The following is a 19,977-nucleotide window of genomic DNA, read 5'->3' on the forward strand; positions in this document are numbered from 1 at the left end:
CCTTTTTTCCCATTTTTTTCTATTATACAGAAAAAGACAAATGAATGGGGCAAGACAATCATTGAATACAAAACAAATAAGCCATCTCGCCTGCCGTTCCTTGACATTGCACCTCTGGACATTGGTGGTGCTGACCAAGAATTCCGTGTGGAGGTTGGCCCCGTCTGTTTCAAATAAGTGAACTCAACCTAAATTAAAAACCAAAAACCCCTGAAAAAACTTTCTCTTTGCCGTTTCCTCCTTTAAAAAAAAAAACAAAAAACAAAAACTGAAAGCTGAATCCTTCCATGTCTTCTATGCATCTACATCTTAAACTGTGGGCAAAAGAGAAGGATTGGTCAGAGCAGTGTGCAATATGATCCAACTAAGTCTCCTCCCTTGGCCCCTCCCCAAAATGTTTGCAGTGTTATTTTTGTGGGTTTTTTTTTAACACCCTGACACCTGTTGTGGACATTGTCAACCTTTGTAAGAAAACCCAAATAAAAATTGAAAAATAAAATAAAAAGAAACCCATGAACATTCGCACCACTTGTGGCTTCTGACTATCTTCCACAGAGGGAAGTTTAAAACCCAAACTTCCAAAGGTTTGAACTACCTCAAGACACTTTGCAGTGAGTGTAGACCATCCCAATGAGAGTTGACCAAGGCTGACACGAACTGAGGTACTTGTTTTGTTTTGCTTGCAACACAAAGGTGCTAATTAGTAGTATTTCAGATACTTGAAGAATATGAACGGTGCTGGAAGAATTACAGAAGAAACAATCCTCCACATTGATGTGCATTGTGTGTGATTTTTAAATTTGACTTAGCAGTCCTCTTTCTCATCTTATCCCCAACTACAGGAATGCAGGCCACTTGCCCCAGGTTCTCTCTTCATTAGATTCAGCATTCATTCTTTAACAGCCTCATTTTCCTTCTTGCCCATGGTTCCAAAGAAGTCTTGTTTCTTGGACAAGCAGAAAAATTGAATTGTACCTATTTTGTATATGTGAGATGTTTAAATAAATTGTGAAAAATAAAATAAAGCATTTTTGGTTTTCCAAAAGAAAATATTGAGTAAAATTCCTTGCTTTGATGCTCATTGCCATATGAATCTGCATCTCTACCAGCCATTAGAACAAGTAAACCTCAGTGGAAAGAAATTATACAGTAATAATAATTAATAATAATAATAATAATAATAATAATAATAATAATAATGTAGAAAGATCTCAGAACAAGGAAGGACTCAGGAAGAAACTCAGCTCCAGTTTCTGCCATGTTCCTTGGAGCTAAGTGACCTTCAGCCTCTGTGCCTGGGTTTCTGCTTCCAACCTGGTAACATGGAGAGGAATTCTATTCTTCACTGTGACGCATCTGTGACTCCTCAGAATGCATAGTACCTAAGCAACATGATACTCTTGATCTCTGTTTTCTCTAAGCAAAGGTCCACAGAAACTTTTGCCTCATTATCCATCAAGCACTTTGTAACTATGGCTGAAAGTTGGTCTATGCACAATTAATATTATTAACTAAAACAGTTTCAAATAGTCAGTAAAAATGCCACACAGTTAAATATGCTGCAACTGAGTACAATGCCTGTTAAGAGGTAATGTGTGTGCTGTCAATCAGCACAGACAGTTGTGGATAATAGTACCAAGAACACCTACCTGCCAAATCAAGTTCATTTTCCTCCCCTGCACCTTTCAATGACATCTTTAACACACTTAAACATAGTAATGTGTCAAGTAAAATGTTAAGATTCATTTAGAACTTATCCCCTGTTGCAGAACGTAATTGTTATTGTAATATTTGCCTCCTGTTATAAGTCATCTCAAGATTCAATTAGTTTAAAAGCAAAAGACCGAACATGAGGAAAAATTTAACACTAACTCTAAAAAGTTAGCAAGGTCTACTAACCAAACAGTACTATCAGGTCAGGTCTTCCTCCCACTAGAATCTGAGCACTGGGATACTCAGATGGGAGCACAAGTACACAGCCATTGCCCCTCGTCCAGATCCCCTGTGGAGTCGGTGATTGTACTGCCTGTGCAATTCTGATTCCTGTACCAAGGAGGTAACTCAAGTCTCTGCATGCCCTTGATGTCTCTAACATTCCATGTCTGACAAGCTTGAGTCGATGTAGCCAATCACACAATATAAAGAAAACTCAAACTCTGTCATCAAAACGCTGTAACGCCCTCAAATTAATCATTGGAATAGCAATGGCAAAGTTATAAAGTGATAAAATTGTTAGAAGTCTCTGGGCTGAATATAAGTATGGCTTCTGGCTTGTGATATGAGGAAGAGAACCAGCATTTTGTGAGGACAAACTGTGGCTCAAATACACATTAGAATAGTTACATCTGAGTCTCTTCTGCCAACAGATTTCCAAGCTAACAGTCTCAATAATCACTCTATCTCCACTGCATCATCACTACATAAAAGGAGGAAATAAATAACATTTAATAGAAAACAGTGTTATGTTCAAAATACTAATAAAAAAATTAAAGTTTTGATTCCCAAATAACAATTATGAGGATGGTTAAACAAAAGAAAACCTGCTTTCAAAAGCCTGTCTTTACAGATCTATTTAAACATGCTTATAAAAATACCAAGAGTTGGTGCTTGCAGGACAATTATGTCAAGATGGGTTTTTTAGTCCTACATTTTCCAAATTTACTATAATATAATTTCATGATCTGTACAATTTACAACAAATTGTCTCAAAAGAAATTACTAGCAATCTTGATGGAAGAGTAGTCATCTCTAAGAATGAGATATCTACCATCCCACTCAGCTTCTTCCTGAGACAACGAGGAGAGCTTACCTGGTCTCTAGCATGTGCCAGTTCACCTGAGCAACACTAGGAAGGATGCCCAAAGCTGGCTACACCTCCTCTGAGAGCAGGGTCCTTAAGGTTTATCCAGCTCACTTGCTAAGACAGAATAAACCTATGTATGAGTAGTATTTTAGACAAAGTTCCATGTCAGGATAACAGGACAGTATCAGTTAGAGGGCCTCATACAAATCTCAGTCTCACACAAAACAGTGACATTTGGCCAACTGGCCTCTTCTACAGATTTCACTCCTCCTACAGGCCCTCTCTGGATAAATGCTTCTGTTTAGAAACCACTTATTAGAACAATCCAGTACTTACCAGTTGGTCCATCGTGAATATTCCTAGAGTCTGGGCTAAGAAAATGGCTACAGAGTTATGTCCAGAAGATTTGACCCTCCCATGGTCTGTCATCTGTTCCAAGCTAATCGCAGCTCTAACTGATTCTTCGCAGGACTTTCTCTGACCCTTTGCCAAGTGAAGTTTTAGCCACCTCCACCCTGAATGTGAGAGAGAAGAAAGTGGCACAGGAGAGGAGGATCCTGGGAGGGGACAGTAACCAAGTCATTTAAAATTCTAAATCAGCATAGTTAGCATACTGGCCAAGAGTAGACACCCAAGCAACACAAGGTGCATTCGGCATCTTTCATGCCAAAAAAACTTTTTAAAAATGCTATTCTCCCTAATATCATTGACAAGGAATTTCAGAAATTGGATTATAGATAAGGAAAGTTGGGATGTCATTCTGGGTTGGAACAACTACACATCAGATCAGTGGTCCCCAGCCTTCCTAATACTTCGACCCTTTTATAAAGTTCCTCATGGTGTGGTGACCCCGAACCATAACATTATTTTTGTTGCTACTTCATAACTATAATTTTGCTATTTTGAATGATATCTATTTCCTGATGGTCTTAGGTGAATCCTACGAAAGGGTTGCTCAGCCTCCACAAAGGGTAGTCATCCACAGGTTGAGAACCACTGACCTAGATAAAGGTCTTACCTTTGACAGTGGAACTAGGAAAAATTTGGAAGAAAGTGGTTGGCACGTGTCATTAAGCAAGTCTTAAAACTCCCATTGAGCCAGGCGTGGTGGCGCACGCCTTTAATCCCAGCATTTGGGAGGCAGAGGGAGACGGATTTCTGAGTTCGAGGCCGGCCTGGTCTACAGAGTGAGTTCCAGGACAGCCACGGCTATACAGAGAAACCCTGTCTCGAAAAACAAAACAAAACAAAAACAAAAAACAAACAAACAAAAAACCTCCCATTGAATTACCTAATTGTACATCTTCCTTTTACATAGATATATCTAAACGATTCCACAGCCCTCTATTGGTACTACAGTACCACTAGGCAAAAGCTAAGGCTGACTTGCTAGTTCCGCTCCCTTGGCCCTCTGATAATGTAACCTTTTAGCTGAACTGGCCCGGGATTCAACAGCTCTGTACCGTTAGGGGGCGCCAGTAACTGCAGCAGTGGTCTGGTCTTAGACAGCCTGTAATGACTGACTTATCCCTGCAGCTCAAGAAAATGAGCAAGCACTTTGTGGTCGGGAACATGGGTTTGTTAGCCTGGAGGTCTTGGGAAAGCCTCTGAAATTAGGGGAAGGTAGAGTTTACATTCTGGCTTTTGCACACTTCTTTATCATGTCTGCTCTATCCATGTCACAGAACCCTGGGTATCCCAGTAGGCATGCACAGAGATGCTGCTTAAAGCGACCCCGCTTCTCTTCCAGTCGCTCACAATAGCCTTTTCATTTAACTTCTAACTCCTGGCTCTCCAATTTAGGGAGAGTCTTGAATTTTAAATGTAGTTAGCGCTGCTCATTCACGCAGAGCATGTATCTTACTATGTCTCATGCAGAACGCGCAGATCACCTAAAGTCTGAGGCAGCCAACCGGCCTCATCCAAACTAAAGTAGACATTTCTCTTTCATCCTTCCATTTCCCTGAAGTGAGACCTTTGTCCGTCTGTAGACAGGCTTGATCAACCAATCTTGGACTCTTGTCACATCAAAATGAACCTATCCCTAGAACCTCTGCAAAGAAGAGCAAAATGAAGTAAACGAAGATCAGTCATTGGCATACACCTTTAGATAAAGTAAGAGTTTCTTAGTTATTTGACTGTAAACAAACATTTAATCTACAAAAGGCCACAAGGTTTTAAGAACCATGCTGGTAGTGCATGCCTAAACTGAGAGAGAGAGAGAGAGAGAGAGAATGGTGGGGTGCAGCATCCTGTGCTGCATAGCAAGATCCTGTTTTTTAAAAGACAATAATTGCTTCCCCGAAACTTCAAATGTCTTATAACGTAGCCTCCTCAACTGAATTCTCCTAAGCAAAACAATTATTCTAAATCCAAGCTATAGAGACAGTTTGGACCAGAATTAATGAACCTGCTGGAATCTAGAAAAAAAATGTCAAACAGACAATCACCATGTATTAAATGTATCAATGCAAAATACGCTGTATCATTGAAGAGGGGGCTGTTTTGGAATGTAGGGTTTAACCAGCGTCTCTAGTAACCATTAAACGGTAAGAAGAAAACAGAAGCAATCGTTTTCGACTGAGAGGCAAGATAAGATCCCGGACAAAGACCCTCAGGACGGCACTCCAAGTCCACTGCTCCCCCTGCTGGCTGGATAGTAGAATACCCCAATGCAGATCATTTGAATGGAAACTCAGTTCCTACAAGAGAAACAAAAGCTTTCCTCGTCCTTACCTGCCCCTTTGTCCAGTTCCTTTCTGGTCTACTTCCATGCACTCCCCTCCCCTCCTAACTCTTGCCTGTCCCCTCCTTTGGTAGCCTTCTCTTTGGGAGATCAATCGCTAATCTCCCAGGGAATTGATAAGCAGTCACAAAGCGGCAGATGTTAAGTCCCACGGACAACAACCATCTGGATGTAGAGCTAACCAGTTCTACAGAAGTTGTCTCAAATTGTGGTGAGTTGAAGTAAGCAATCAACCTCCGAGGATCTAAACAAGGGAAAGAAATTGAGGATGAGAGGGAGGGTAAATTGCAAAGGATATTTTTGAAGAGAGTCAAGAGAACGTTGGGAAAAAAAATAAAAACTGAGCAAGACAAAACCAAGGGCTTCGGACTTGGAGCCATCCACATTTTAATCCTCTTCGTGATCTCCACCTAGTGTGCTCAGTGATGACAGCTGAGTTGTGAGGCTGAGACAGCGCACCACAGAACTGCTTTGTGAGGTTGGTAAAGAGTAGACACTGGACTGTCAGGACCACCCATGTTCTCACAAGAGCTAAATCTCCACCTACAGACCTTTACTCCCCCGTCAAAACTAGCAGTTAGCTTCCGTGGGTACCATCCTCTCAAGGCATAGCGAGATTAAATGATAACGTATCTGGATTTCAATTACACATCAATTTCTCCTACTATAGAGAGACCTGCTAATCCCGAAACCCTCCCACATCTGTTGAGTTATATTCCACCTTCCACCACCTAATAAAAACATACCTGGATTTTATTAACAGCTTCAAACATTTAATATATAAATTTGTACTAACCTTCCCATCTTCACAATTTAAAAATGATGTAAAGGAGAATTGCCCACAGAGATAAAGACATGCTGTAAGCTGGTGGTTGCTACCACGTGCCATTAGATAATGCAGTTTTGAAATGAAGGTTCCAGAGCTTAGAGCTGGCCTTTGTGCTGACTGGGGACTTCTTCTGCACAGTGCACTTGTAACTCACACGTCTGCTGAACGACTGACACTTGAGTTTTTCAATTTGATTTTTCTAAAAACTCTGGCCGTGGAAATACTAACTCAAGTATTATCAGCCCAAGAAATGATCATAATTATTAAACTCCTGTCCTCAGGGAACTCTCTTGGCTTATATGAATTTACTCAAGGGCTTTAAACATCATTAAATCACCTATTATCACTGGTGCTGTGCCCGGCTCTATGAGTGACAATATAATATATCCACTTCAAAGAAACATGGATGATTTGATTATAATTGTTTCCTTCATGGGTTTTTATCACTGATTATAGATCTACTTTCCCTTATAACACAGAGGTCTGGAATAATTTCTAAACTGTTATCAATGTACCTAAATTAAAAATTCCATTTACTATTTTGCTCATCACCATAAGATTTGTTCCTAATCAAATGAATAGAAGAAAAAGAAGGAGAAGGAGAAGGAGAAGGAGAAGGAGGAGGAGGAGGAGGAGGAGGAGGAGGAGGAGGAGGAGGAGGAGGAGGAGGAGGAGGAGGAGGAGAAGAAGAAGAAGAAGAAGAAGAAGAAGAAGAAGAAGAAGAAGAAGAAGAAGAAGAAGAATTGCTTCAGATATAATGTCTAGAATTTTTTTTCCTCTTAAAATTTTACCCAGATTGCTAGTAATGAATATTTATTCTCAGTTACTGCTCAGGGTGATATATTAAATTTTTAAGGTCCATACATTTTCTAGATTTTGCCCTCAGCTAAGCTATCACAAGAACAATCACTCGAAAACTATAAATTATAAGAGGGAACCTCAATTTTCCTGCCTCTACAGGAGAGGGCTATCTAACACAAACGCTGCTAACTCCACTAAATCCTTTGAAGCTTTGAAGAGAGAAAGGCAAATTGATGCCCAAAAGGTGTGTTTTCTCACCAATGCACAAATCACTGTATTTTGTAAGATTTGCAGGGTTACCAGACCTTTCTTTATTCTCACCTTTGTGAGGATTTCATAACTTAAGACTAATTCAATAAAACAGATTGATTTGGGGATGGCAAAAAGCAAAACAAAACAGAACAAAACAAAAGCCCTCTAGCTCTTTTTCAGGCTAGAAAAAAATGCAAATGTTTGGCCACCCCATATCACAGATATTATGATGGAATTGGTCCAAAATATTGTTTTTAAAAGTCCCCTTGTAAATTATAATTTGCAAGCTATCTTAGGAAAAGTAGTCTAAAGCCTCAGGGCTCTGAAATCTTCCTTCAGCTCACTGACTAAGATGGATGTTTGTACACATGCCTTCTCCCCAACAGTGTGTAGTATTCTGCAAGACTTCCCCAGACACTATCAAATACTGTCCAAACCAGAGTTTCTGGAGTGAGCCCAGGATACCCACATTGTTAATCAGAGTAGCAAGATAATTCTCACATACTCTGGAAATCCAGGTATGCTGTTGTCCCCACATTCTAAGATGGTCCTGTACTTTTCTCCCACAATATTTAGGACGGTAGCACTCAGAGTGTGGACTCTCTAAGCGGCTTTAAAAAGAGAACATGTAACAGCTCATTGAACACGTGAGCAATTAATTTTGGAACAGTTGCAGTATTACAAATGTGATTACTTATTGCAAACCCAATTAATCCAGTCAGGAGGAATGTTAATTACAAAGGAGTGTGAAAATTAGCATGAGTGCATGACTAAGTGCCCAAATTTTAGCTTATTATATTGTCTGCTAATTTACTTTCAGGGTCCTTCTTGGGGAAGTCTCATGAATGTTTGTGCACATGAACGATAAGGAAACATTAGTCCTCACACCAGCCTTGATTAAATCATCTTGGGACTTTCCCAATTAGAAAAACTCACAGCTTTAGAAATGGCTACCCTGGCATTTTAAATAGAGTTACTGAAATTTGCATCCAAGAATGTGTTAATGACATCAAATATTTACAAGTAACATTTTTACTACTCAAGTAATGGTCTTGAAGCTACATGGTTAGCTATTAGCTACTTGGAGTTAACAAAATCATCGATCTTCTTCTACTTGCCCCACACAAGACCTTCAGGGAAAGCCACAACTCCTATCTCCCTCCCATCTCCAGAGGGCGCTTCAATTCACCCAAAACCTTGAAATGGCTAACAGCCACTCACAGCATTACTCCAAGAAGGTAGGAAAAAGCCCAGAATGAGATAGGCAGGAAAATGAAACACAAAGCAAGTCAGAGCGTAACCGATTTTAAAAAATGAAATGAAATAAAACTCAAAACAGTAATCTCATTTCTTGTCTGAGCAATGAAATATGAATCAAAACGAATCCAGATATAATAGAGAGCAATTGGGAAGGTGGCCAAGCTCCCACGAAACCAGCCCTCCAACAGAAAATTTACTAGGGTTGTGTGTTGGTGACCAACCCCTTCTAGATATAAGGGTAAATCAAGGGGGAAAGTCTAGCTAAGTTGATGTGCTCGGCTTCTCCCTTGTGAGAATTTAAGCCTGGGAGGAGAGAACAGTGGAGCTGTTGATGAGAAGGCAAACCAAAGGAGATAATCAACGATGACTATCAGCCCCACACCAAGCGTCCCTGGGCAGCACTAGGCTTGGTGGTGTTTCTTAAACTCAAATAATCATTTGGAATCTTCTCACCAGCGTCCCTTTGTGCTTAAGTGAGAAAAATTTCTTGATGTTGAACAAAACAAAAGTATCTTAAAATAGTCAGAATATAGACTACAAGAGAGTATCCAAGCAAGCAGAAACAAGAACCGACCTTTGAGATGGTTGCAAAGATAAAGCACCTGGGAAAAGAGCATTTGGGGGAATAATGGATGTTTGTCATTTGTTCATTTACTGAGAGCCAGGGAGGCACTGACGGCATTTGTCCCTCACTATCTGCTCAAAGATGTTTATATAATGATAGCAAACAGCCTTGAAAGACAGAGATAGTGTTTGTCTCCAGAGCAAAGAGCAAGTGCCTGTCCAGTATGTCAAAGATAATGTCTCTCTCCAGGACACATCACACAGGTTGGCTCACAGCACATTGTAAAAGACTTAGCTTCCAGATGAGGTATTACTCAACTGTGACACGTCCACTTGGGTTACTCAACCATGGTCCCTGTGGGACGTGAGGGGCAAAGAACCCTAAAGCAAGCATAAAGCTCACATTCCTTGCCTTCTTGAAATAAAGTCTTTCATCTATGTGACCCCAGGAGTCACATGTCTATGTCAGCATTTATTAAACGGTGGCAGGCCAATATCTTAGCGTCAGAAATCTAGAAAATGTTCAGGCCCTTCACGGTTTGTTACAAACATTGCAAATAATTCATCTCAGAATGAAGCCTCTTTTACTCTGTATTCCTGTCTTTCAAGTTGCCTAGCAACTCCCTGGTCACCATCGATCTAACAATCTGCAGTCACCATGCCATGTAGAAAAGTGTGACGCAACCATTTGCTTCTGGAGATTGCTTGAGTTCTCTTCTCTGCCTAACAACCACTGCAGACATTAGCGAGCTTGATAATTTTATGTTGAGCTATTGTTATTTGAGAGCAGTAGCCATGAAAACGACCGTACAGTGCCATGTTCATACAGTTACAGTAGCTGATATTCAAATCCATAGCCAACTTTTGTTTGTTCCATCTGTTTTATTGACTGGTAGATACCAGAGACCCACTTGGAGAAGTTCAAGCCAGGGAGCATGCATAGGGAAATGAGCTCAGGACATCCTGCTGTGATCAATTCCTTTGTTCAGGCCATAATGTAGCTCCAGGGAGCTCCCTAGCAGGAACTTGTGACTTTTCAGCCCTCTCTTCCACAAGCTCCACCTTTTATCTGGTTTGTCTTCCTCCTGTGTATTTGTTCTTCAAATTTGGCTATTATAAAATTTTATCCCTCTTCTAATTCTGTGAAAAGGATTCAGTCTCGCTCACACAGCCCCAGCAACCTCTAGATTGGTATCTTTTGAGTTAGACAGCCCTTCCTAAACATCCACAGATTACTAAACATGGCTACCTGGACAACGGAGGGCATAGTAAGGCAATCTTTAAGGAGATGAAGCTGTGGAAGCAACAGCACAAGTACCAGCTCGAGTACCAAAGCCTCTGTGTTCTAGGTAAAATAGAAACAGCCCCGAATTCAGATGTTCAATGTGAACACTCATGTGCCCTTCTCCCAATCTTCCCATTTCCTGTCTCTTCTGAAAAAAAAAATACATATTTGTCTCCACAAATGCGAAAATTCTGTCTTCTCATTAAATCTTAAAATACAAACAGGTCTTAGATGGACATTTTTAAAAAGTTTGGCAGTGAGGCAGATCCAAAGAACACGACACACCATAGGGAAGCAGAATGCTGAAATACAAAAGAAGAAAGGTACAACTACTTTAGTAAAGTCAGAGAATAAGCCGGGATATCGGAGAAAGCTTGTACTTCCAGCACCTCGTACACAGAGGCAGGAGGGTAGCAAGTTCAAGGTCAGCCATGGCTAAACTAAGGACATCGTCTCAAAAAAATTAAGATGAAAAGAAAACAGAGAGACAAGAAGAGAAGGATACAGGAAAAGACAGAGAAATGAAAGGAGGAAGAGTTAGTAAGGGGAGAAAGGAAGGGAAGAGATTAAAGGTCAGAAAGCCCAGAGAACAAAGATCCCATGGCTATACTTCTTTGTAAAAAATAAATAAATAAAAAAGTTCTGACAAGAATTTAGGCAAAAGGTGTCTTCATATACAATTACAGTAAGCATTAACGAGTTCAAATTTTTTGGAAAGAAACTACCAGTAAAGAGCTAAAAGCTTAAAAGTGATTATATTTCTAACACATTTTATTTCACACCCTACATGTTGGTAAGGGGCAAATCTTTGGTTTTTCAAAAGTGTTTTGCTCACAGAGCCTGTAAGACAGTCTTGGCATAAAGGAGTGTGACTCTAGCTTTCTCTCCACTGCTTGGTCCAGAGCAGCTTCCAGCTGAAGGCCAGAATGGCTTGTCCAGAGCATCCTATACCACAGCGGGCCAACCCCACTGTCCAGAACATCACACATCTGAAGGCAAGGGGTGCACATCACAGAAACACCACAGGAAGCCCAGGCAGCTGCTAGCTTTGGGAGGTGCCATGACTCTTGTCGGCACAAATCCGAGAGAGAGAACAAGAAAGAAAGGCCCAGCTCTCAAAAAAGAAAAAACAAAACAAAACAAAACAAAACAAAACGAACTCTGAGCTGTGACCACTACTCATTTAACCCTCTGAACAGATATGACGGCAAATGGTCTGAAATAAAGATTTTGTGTGTGTGTCTGTGTGTGTGTGTCTGTCTGTGTGTGTGTGTGTGTGTGTGTGTGTGTGTGTGTGTGTGTGTGTGTACGTTTTCTTGCTTTTACTTCCATCAAAGACAAGCCCTAACAGGTTGCCAAAAGAAGGCCACCACTTGTCCTTCCTACATGTTCTTAGCAACAGAGGGGTAAATGAATCTCAGTGACTGACTCTCAACAGCCTTGAGTACATGTGCAAAAATAAGAGCTGACCCTAACATCGTGGCTCAGGCCAGTTGTCTTGGCTTTATTTATACCAACCTTGGAAATTAACCAAATGCCTAATAATAGTGGACTGGTCAGCACAGACGTGGGGCAACCATGTGATGGATGGTGGGACAGTTATTTTGAATGTTCTCAAAGTATAGTTAATGATGTGGAAAAGTTAACAACCATGCTTTAAAACAAACAAGTAAAGCACAATAGAATTGCTTCTAGTGCAGACGTTACGGAACTAGCACGCAGTGAGGAAAAAAAATCTTACCCAGTCAGTCAATATTACACTTGAAGATCTCAGAGGAGATCCCAACCGCCATGTGCACTACATGATTCTTGTTTTATACTGGATAGCTGCCTCTATGAATGAGCATCCGAAACTACTTGGTTGAAAATTAGGCCATATTGCAAAGGAAATACTTATATTTATGTAATGCATTTTATATAGTATTTATATTATAAATATATTTGCAAAATTATTTAAATTTACATATTTATATAAATTCATAAATCATACATTTATATTGTATAATATATTTATTTTATTATTTATAAAATATATAAATTTATATAACTTTAGAATATTTATAAAAATAGTATAACATATATTTATGTATTATATATTCTATCTATATATTAGACAGAGAATTGATAGAATATATTCTCCATCAAAATAGTAGTCACTGGTACAAAAATACACATACTATGACAGATAAAGAAAATGAAATTGATTTAAAAATATCAAATTTTAATGATCATCTCTTGGTTATTCTAGAGCATACATTCATTAGGAAAATAAAGAAAGAAATTTAAAATAAAAGTAAAACTTTACAAATGTATTTAAATCATCTTTTACACACAGCACATGTGTGAATAGTGTATAGTGAATAGTGTGTACCTCATTATATGCAATGTAAGTTTAAGCATTGTGTTTGATGCAGATATGCATAAAAATCCAGAAAGCATATGTACAAAAACATTTATATCCATCATCACTAATGACACAATAGATACTGCCAGACAATGAGTTCTTTCATCTTTCTGTAGCCTTCAGAAGCATTAAATGAATATATATTGCTTTCATTATAAAGAAAAATGATTATTTTAAATGGCATTCACAAAACACTGGTATCTTTAACATTAAGCTTTACTTTATTATAAATGCTTAATTCATAGTTTTCAGTGGACCAATTCTGCATCAAAAGACAAATGATGTAGTTAAAATTTTACGCTCAATAAATTCTAAGAATGCATCTGTGGTCAAGGATGTTTCAGTCCACAGGATGAGATTACTCTACCTTAGAAAAACAGAACTTTAGAGAAAACTGAGCGGAAAACAGGAAAATCTCTGAACACGGTTCTGAACATTAAGTGGTTCTTGTTAAGACTAAAAAAATTCTATCTAGGTATGTATTATGTAAATAGAGCAGTGAGGTCTATAAAGAATTGCTTCAGGGGGACTTTCTAGGCTTCCATAAATCCCTACTGTTTAGGTGCTTCCCTGAAATACCATTAAGACACTCATCACCCCAGTACCTTCTCTCCCATTCATAAAAGATGCACGGACGCATTCATGTAAGTGGACATGTCTTACTGAAATACAAATGTCACTCTGGCAGGTCCGATTCCACAATGGGAAAGAGTAAACGCCTCGTATGAGGATTTAAATGAGGTCAGTTAAAATTCCTCCTTGATTATGCAAAATTACTAGTGGCTGAGCCATTGTGTCAGATGTGCAATGAAGATTAAATTGTAAGAGTGCACTGTAAATTATCGGCATTAAACTGAATTAATAAATTGAGCAAAGATGTGGTTCAAGTAGGATTGAAAGCTTCTGTAGAAACTAGGCTGTTTTGAGCCATTAGCAACACAGCTACAAAGAAAGAATATCTTATGAGAAAGCTGTGGAGGTTGTGGAAAATTAATAGAGACTCTTAGAGCAAATCTTGGTGTAGAATTACATGGAAGGGATTAGGAAGTGAGGGGAAGGTAATTAAAGAGAAAGAACAGCCGGAAAGAACCAGAAAGCTAAAGATCCCCTCACCATCTGTTGGCAATCATCAAAATTTATTTGATCTTATTGCATATTTACTCTGTAATGGGGAAAAAATAAAACTTATTCTAATGAATGAACAAGTGAGGTGAACGGAGAATTTCATTATAACAGAGCTCACTAGAGGGGCGAGGAAATTCTCACCCACTGCAACAGGACAGATACAATTAATGCAGCCTAATTGTTTCTGTCTTTGTCCTGGCCCCTGATATGTGCACCACTAAAAGATTCCTCTGTTTTCCCTGCCTTTTGTGATGACGTGGGACACAGCCTTTTTCTATGTCTGTCTTTTCATCATCAGCGTTTATCATGTGTTTGTCTATACACTCTGCTCTTAGGAAATTTCTGGGGGACACAATGTGTATCCACCGTGAAAGTGGTCAATGTGCTACTTAGGTCTCCCCCCATCTAATTGACATCAGTGATTTCGTTATCAGTTAAAGGGTTTGCTGGCTGCACTATGGGATTCTATGAAGCAGAAAATTCAATATTTTCCTTTCCTCTGGCCCTTATATCTTATCAAATCCAAATTTCTCCTGTTTCTCCTACCTGCTTTGTGGTAAATATTTGGTGGCTTCTCTCCCTGCCCCCAGGCCACAGGTCATGTTCAACTTGTCATTCAGGCTTTGATGTCTATAAGGACTTTGTTTTTTCATTCCCGAAAGTCCCATCCAGAGAAAACACAAATCTGATCTTTCAAACCCCCTTTAGAATATTTGTTTCCAGGACATATACAGGGTCGTCTCAAAGGCTTCCAAATGATAAAACAAAACAAACAAACCAAAATTAACCTTCAGTAGCACCAAATCCCCTGCCTATTAACTGCCCCCCAAGGTCTTCTTCCTCACCTCGGAGTTTACACCCTCCAGCCAGACCAGAGTAATTTATAAAGCAACCACTAATAAATAATTAAGCAATTTTTATCATAATCAACTCCTGACATGCCTCAGGGGTGAATATTCCCATGTGTTCTTGAGCTCTGTGCTATGCATTAGTATTTAAAAATTAGCTGCTTTGGTTAGAGACAGTGAGTAAGCCTCTCAGGGAAGGCAGGGAAGGCTGCGCAGCCAGCTGTCACTCGGCTCATCTGGACAGAAGTCTTCATATCGCTCAGCCGCATCTCCGTATCTCTGAATACATATTAGTGTTGCCCACTAGCCAAGCCAAGCAGGGTGCAGCTGGACAGTGAACTGTAGGGTTTCCTTTATTAAAAAATGATTGAGACGATGTCATTCTTTGTCTAACATCATCTTTCATGTTCTTGGCCACACGTCTAACATGCCAGATATTTGAAAGCTTTTATCAGAAAACGCTGGCTCCCTCAAGTCAAAGGCATTATTTAATTTAGTTCTGGAGTTGGTTGAGAAAAATTAATTTTTGTTTCTATTAATTCTGCAGTCATATCTGTGTTGTGGGTGGACTATTTAACAGCTCACGTAATCAATAAATTACCGCTAAAGCACGGGCTGTTAATCAGAGACTCTCGCATGTGAGGTTGTCTCCTTGTTTATTTTCACAAGCTTTTCCTTCTCAAGAAACTGCCATCTTGTGACGGCAAAGCAACAGGATGTCACACAAAGCAGTGGCTCCTTGAACATCGTGTTTGTTCCTCATTGGAGACTCACATATCTCGACAAGTACCGATATCCAAAGCATTCCATCACCTTCCACCACTCTTGCATGTGGGAAGCGGTCCACAGTATCTGTTGGTTACTGTGCTAAATGCCACTAGGATAGGTACTCACATGTCTGGAGTATTCTACAAAGAAGATAGAACACTAGGCTTTCCACCATTTTCCTTTATAGAGAAAGCAGATGAGAGTTATCCATATGCTATTGGGTAGTACTATGTTTTAACAGCTGAACTAAGATATAACTAACACAGTGCTCTGTCTGCAGGTATTTAATACACAATCTTGCTATATCTACGAATGTTACTGTTTTGAAGTAAAAAGTTAGAAATGAGTGAAGAAAACTGCTCTGTGTTTACACTACAGAAATCACAAATAAAATCTCTGCACATGCCCCTCCAATCTCTAAAACTATATATATGTGTGTGTGTGTGTGTGTGTGTGTGTGTGTGTGTGTGTGTATAGTAGATAAGGGTTCTTTCTTTATCAAAATGTAAGTCAACTGTGTATGCTGTGGTGTATTTTTCAGACATTTTACTAGTGTCATGGACAATTTTCATGTCATTAAATATCACCCAAAAGATGATTATTAATATATATCATACATTTTTGTTTATCAATAGCAAAACAATTACAAAATAAACAATGAAGAAAATAATCATTAAGGAAAATTTTCAATTGCAGCAACATTCTAAAATATGGAAGTTTTTTTTTCCACAACCCTTAGTATAAGGAACTATTTAAGGTCTTAGTCACATTTATAGATTTTGTGGTGTGTGTGTGTGTGTGTGTGTGTGTGTGTGTGTGTGTGTAAAGTTATACACCCTAGTTTGGCTGTGAGGTAAAATGTGCTTTTCAAATGCTAGCAGGCCTTTTGCAGAGATGTGCTTTCCTTCTCGGCACTGGGCCTGCAAAGGGTATTTTCTTATTTATTTCATGGGTGACGTTCACATGAGGAAGTTTTCTTTTATATTTTGCTTGGCTTTTTTGCCTTGATTACACATTCATGTGTACATTTCTACTTGTATAATGTGCAACTCGTCACATCTGGAAAGTGTTTGGATGTGACGTGAGGTAAGCAGGTACCTTTGCCCCTAGGCTGACACGGGGTCTCTATCACATCATAAATTCTCCTGCGTGCAATCGAATTTTGATTTGTGCCAGTGGAGTGACGAAAACTGCAGCTCACTCCCTGAACTTTCTTCCTTTTCTACCTGTCCCCTTTAATGTGGCTGTGATTTAAAGTGGTGGGCTTTTTTCTTACACACCATAAAGCATCGTTATTAAAGTCTTACATTTAGATTTCTAGACACACATACCTGGTAAGGTAGTGCAAGCATACACAAAAAACAAAGGCAGAGAGGAAGTAGTAACCGCTTTCATCTTAGAGCTCAGTAGCAAAGAATGATAAAACACTGCGGTCCTTTAAATTCTGCAACTATTTTTCACTTTCTGGGTTTGTAGGGGTGGGGTGGGGGTGTTGTAAACACAACTCTTTAAAAGGTTTCCTAAGAGTGACTGTTTTCTTTTTCCAGCCAAGATACTAACTGTGAAATTCCTTATTCTTCCAGTAGAGTTTGAAACCACTCTTTGAAAGAATTTCAACATGCAAATTCACACTCTAAGAACAGAAGGCCTCCCGCCACCCAGCCCCAGTTACTCATTAAAATGGAAGTGTTCTGCTTCCACCAGCGGGTGGCAACCTCAACATACACAGCACAGTCTTGTCAATGGAACCACCTCGTGCAAAGACGAAATTGACCCCCAGTGTCTGACACCAGTGTCTGACTCCAGCTGCCGTCATTGCCCTTTAGCTGCGATAAAAAACAACAAAGGCCAGACCTCAAGAACTAATCACAACCAGAAACACTCTGCAACAGGCAACCAAATTACCGCCATTAAACGTGGGTCCAGAAAATCAACCATCTTTTTGGTTGTGAGTTTAGAGTTTAGTCTTTAAACACACGCACAAGAACACGCACACGCGCGCGCACACAGAGTTTGGCAACCTCACAGTTAAAAGGATGCATAGATGCAAAATAAGGTAAAATGTGTGTGTGTGTGTGTGTGTGTGTGTGTGTGTGTGTGTGTGTTTGATGCAATAACAATGAGAAAGGGCAGCCATGGATTTGAAAGAAAAAAAGGAAGACGAAACAAAGTATGTGGGATGGTTTAAAGAGAGGAAAGAGATAGGAGAAATGCTGTAATCATATTGAGAGGGAGAAAGGGAGAGAGAGAGAGACTGTGCATCTCTCATGCTCCTAAACTTACTCTTTTCATATTTTCAGATAGAATTGCAAAGAAAGTTCACAATAAATCACCTGTAATTTTAACTGTTGCTTAAAGTCAGTATAGAAGGTGATGAGGGTGACCACTGTGGTGAGCAATGCACACATTTGAATTGTGGGGGAAATGTGTGAGGACCTTAGGTAGCCAGGCTTGCAGTCCAAGGCAGTGGGAGTAAAGGAGAGCTCTCAGGGGCAAGACTTGAGAAAGACTGTGTGAATTAGCCCTTTTCATATGTCTTGGAAGCAAAAACAAAGGTCAGATTAAACTCATAGCTTCTTTTCTTTTTTTTTAAGAGCACAAGTTTATCGTACCAAGCATCAGATCATGAAAAGACAGCACTGTAGGACACTATCAGAGACAATTTGATCTATATATTTATATGCTCAGTCTCTAAGACAAATAAAACAGACCCAGGGTATTAATTGGGGAGGGTGGGGAGAAGAACCACGCCTTTCTTGCCCTGGTCATTTGGAATGAACTAAATGACTATCATTTGACTGATCGAAAACCTCAAAACCAAGGTAGACTAAAGGGCAGAGAGCAGGGCCAAGATGGGCATTATCCTCAAATCTTCCATGAAGTCCTGGGCGTTCTGTCCATTCCATATAGCCAATGCTCTGCAGCTAGCCCTGTGGCTAACCAGCACATTGGTCTCTCTTATTTCTATTGAAGCTAAAAGAGCAGAACAACAACAAAAAATTAATAGAACATTTGGCAAAATGGTAAGCACACCTTCAAGCTGAGTTAAGTCAAGGCTTAGTAAAAACAGAAAACAAAAACAAAACAAAAAGAAAAAGAACCTCCTCGGGCAAATAACAATGGCAAAGATGATAACACTGAAAAAAAAAAGAGAAATTGAAAAAGTTATCCTACATACAAGAGTAAGGGCCACTGGAGTAGGAAGTCCCTCCATTCAGCCTGCAGGTCTCTGATACTCAACATCAAACAGAAATCTAAAGGCTCAAAGAAAGACTTGCTCACACAGCATCCACTGGGGTTCTAGAGTGGCAGGCACTGCTTTATCCTGACCATTTTGCACATTTCACAGTGTATCTAAACCCCGAATTAGAACCAAGCTCTCCTGCCAAACGGTGCAGTTATAACAATGAAAAGTTCCAGGATGACCTCAAACATCCAAACAAAGGACTTCCATAAGTTGAATATTTTTCTTCATTTATAGAACACCTAGGCAGGAGTTTAACCTACACGCTTTTAATCCCAGCACTTGGAAGACAAAGGCAGGCAGATCTCTGTTTGAAGCCAGCCTAGTCTATATAGTGAGTTCCAGACCCAAGGCTATGTAGACAGACTGTCTCAACAAATATATATATATATATATATATATATATATATATATATATATATATATACATATATATATATACATATATATATATATATATCAAATTCTTTGACTTTTTAAATATTGAAGTGAAACTTGAGTAAATATTGGTTAGAAATCAATTTAGTGTGCTAACACTACCAGCCCAGTCTTTGAAGCCACATTCAGCAATCTAGAGGCGTAAAGTGGTGAAGGAATCATCACGTGACTGAGCGTCAGTATGCGCTTTCCACATGCCACAAGCTTTAGTAGTTTAGAGTCAAGGACTTTGGTGCTTGTAGCCAACAGAGGGGCTTAACAGCTAACTTCCACAGTGTTCGCCTGGTGCCAGACCTGGCCCGTGCCCTCCAAAGCATGAGCCAATCCTGTCCTTATAGCCATCCTGTGAGCTAGACACTATTATTATCTCTGCTTTCCACAGAAGGAAACTGAGGCTTAGAAACGGTAAGAAAACCTGTTCAAAAGAACACAGCGAGTTACTGGGGATGTGTGTGGGTCGTGAACTCAGACAGCATAACTCCAGAACTCCACAGTTTTGAATCTCCGCTATGCGTGCGCTCGGTACAGCTGCGGGCGCCATCCATCTCAGTCATGCCCGAGAAATCAGAGGTGTCTCATTTAGCTAGGTTCATGTGGCTGCTTTCTGATC

General features: G+C 39.7%; 1 protein-coding gene across 1 annotated transcript in view, besides 1 other annotated feature; it reads left to right on the top strand.

Annotated features, from left to right (window-relative positions):
• Col1a2 (collagen, type I, alpha 2) overlaps nucleotides 1-1,058 on the top strand; it is a 35,926-nt gene extending 34,868 nt beyond the window's left edge. Inside the window, exon 52 of the mRNA NM_007743.3 lies at nucleotides 31-1,058. Coding sequence (NP_031769.2) covers nucleotides 31-177 — 147 coding nt within the window. The 3' untranslated portion in view covers nucleotides 178-1,058. The remainder of the gene's footprint in view (nucleotides 1-30) is intronic.
• Nucleotides 13,052-14,581: an enhancer, noted in NCBI's record as "VISTA enhancer mm400". NCBI's record gives its function as "enhancer in: limb[5/6] | branchial arch[4/6] | nose[5/6] | facial mesenchyme[5/6]" and the evidence as "EXISTENCE:transgenic organism evidence [ECO:0001131][PMID:17130149]".

Source organism: Mus musculus, chromosome 6 (assembly GCF_000001635.26).
Source record: "Mus musculus strain C57BL/6J chromosome 6, GRCm38.p6 C57BL/6J".
NCBI classification, from domain to species: Eukaryota; Metazoa; Chordata; class Mammalia; order Rodentia; family Muridae; genus Mus; species Mus musculus.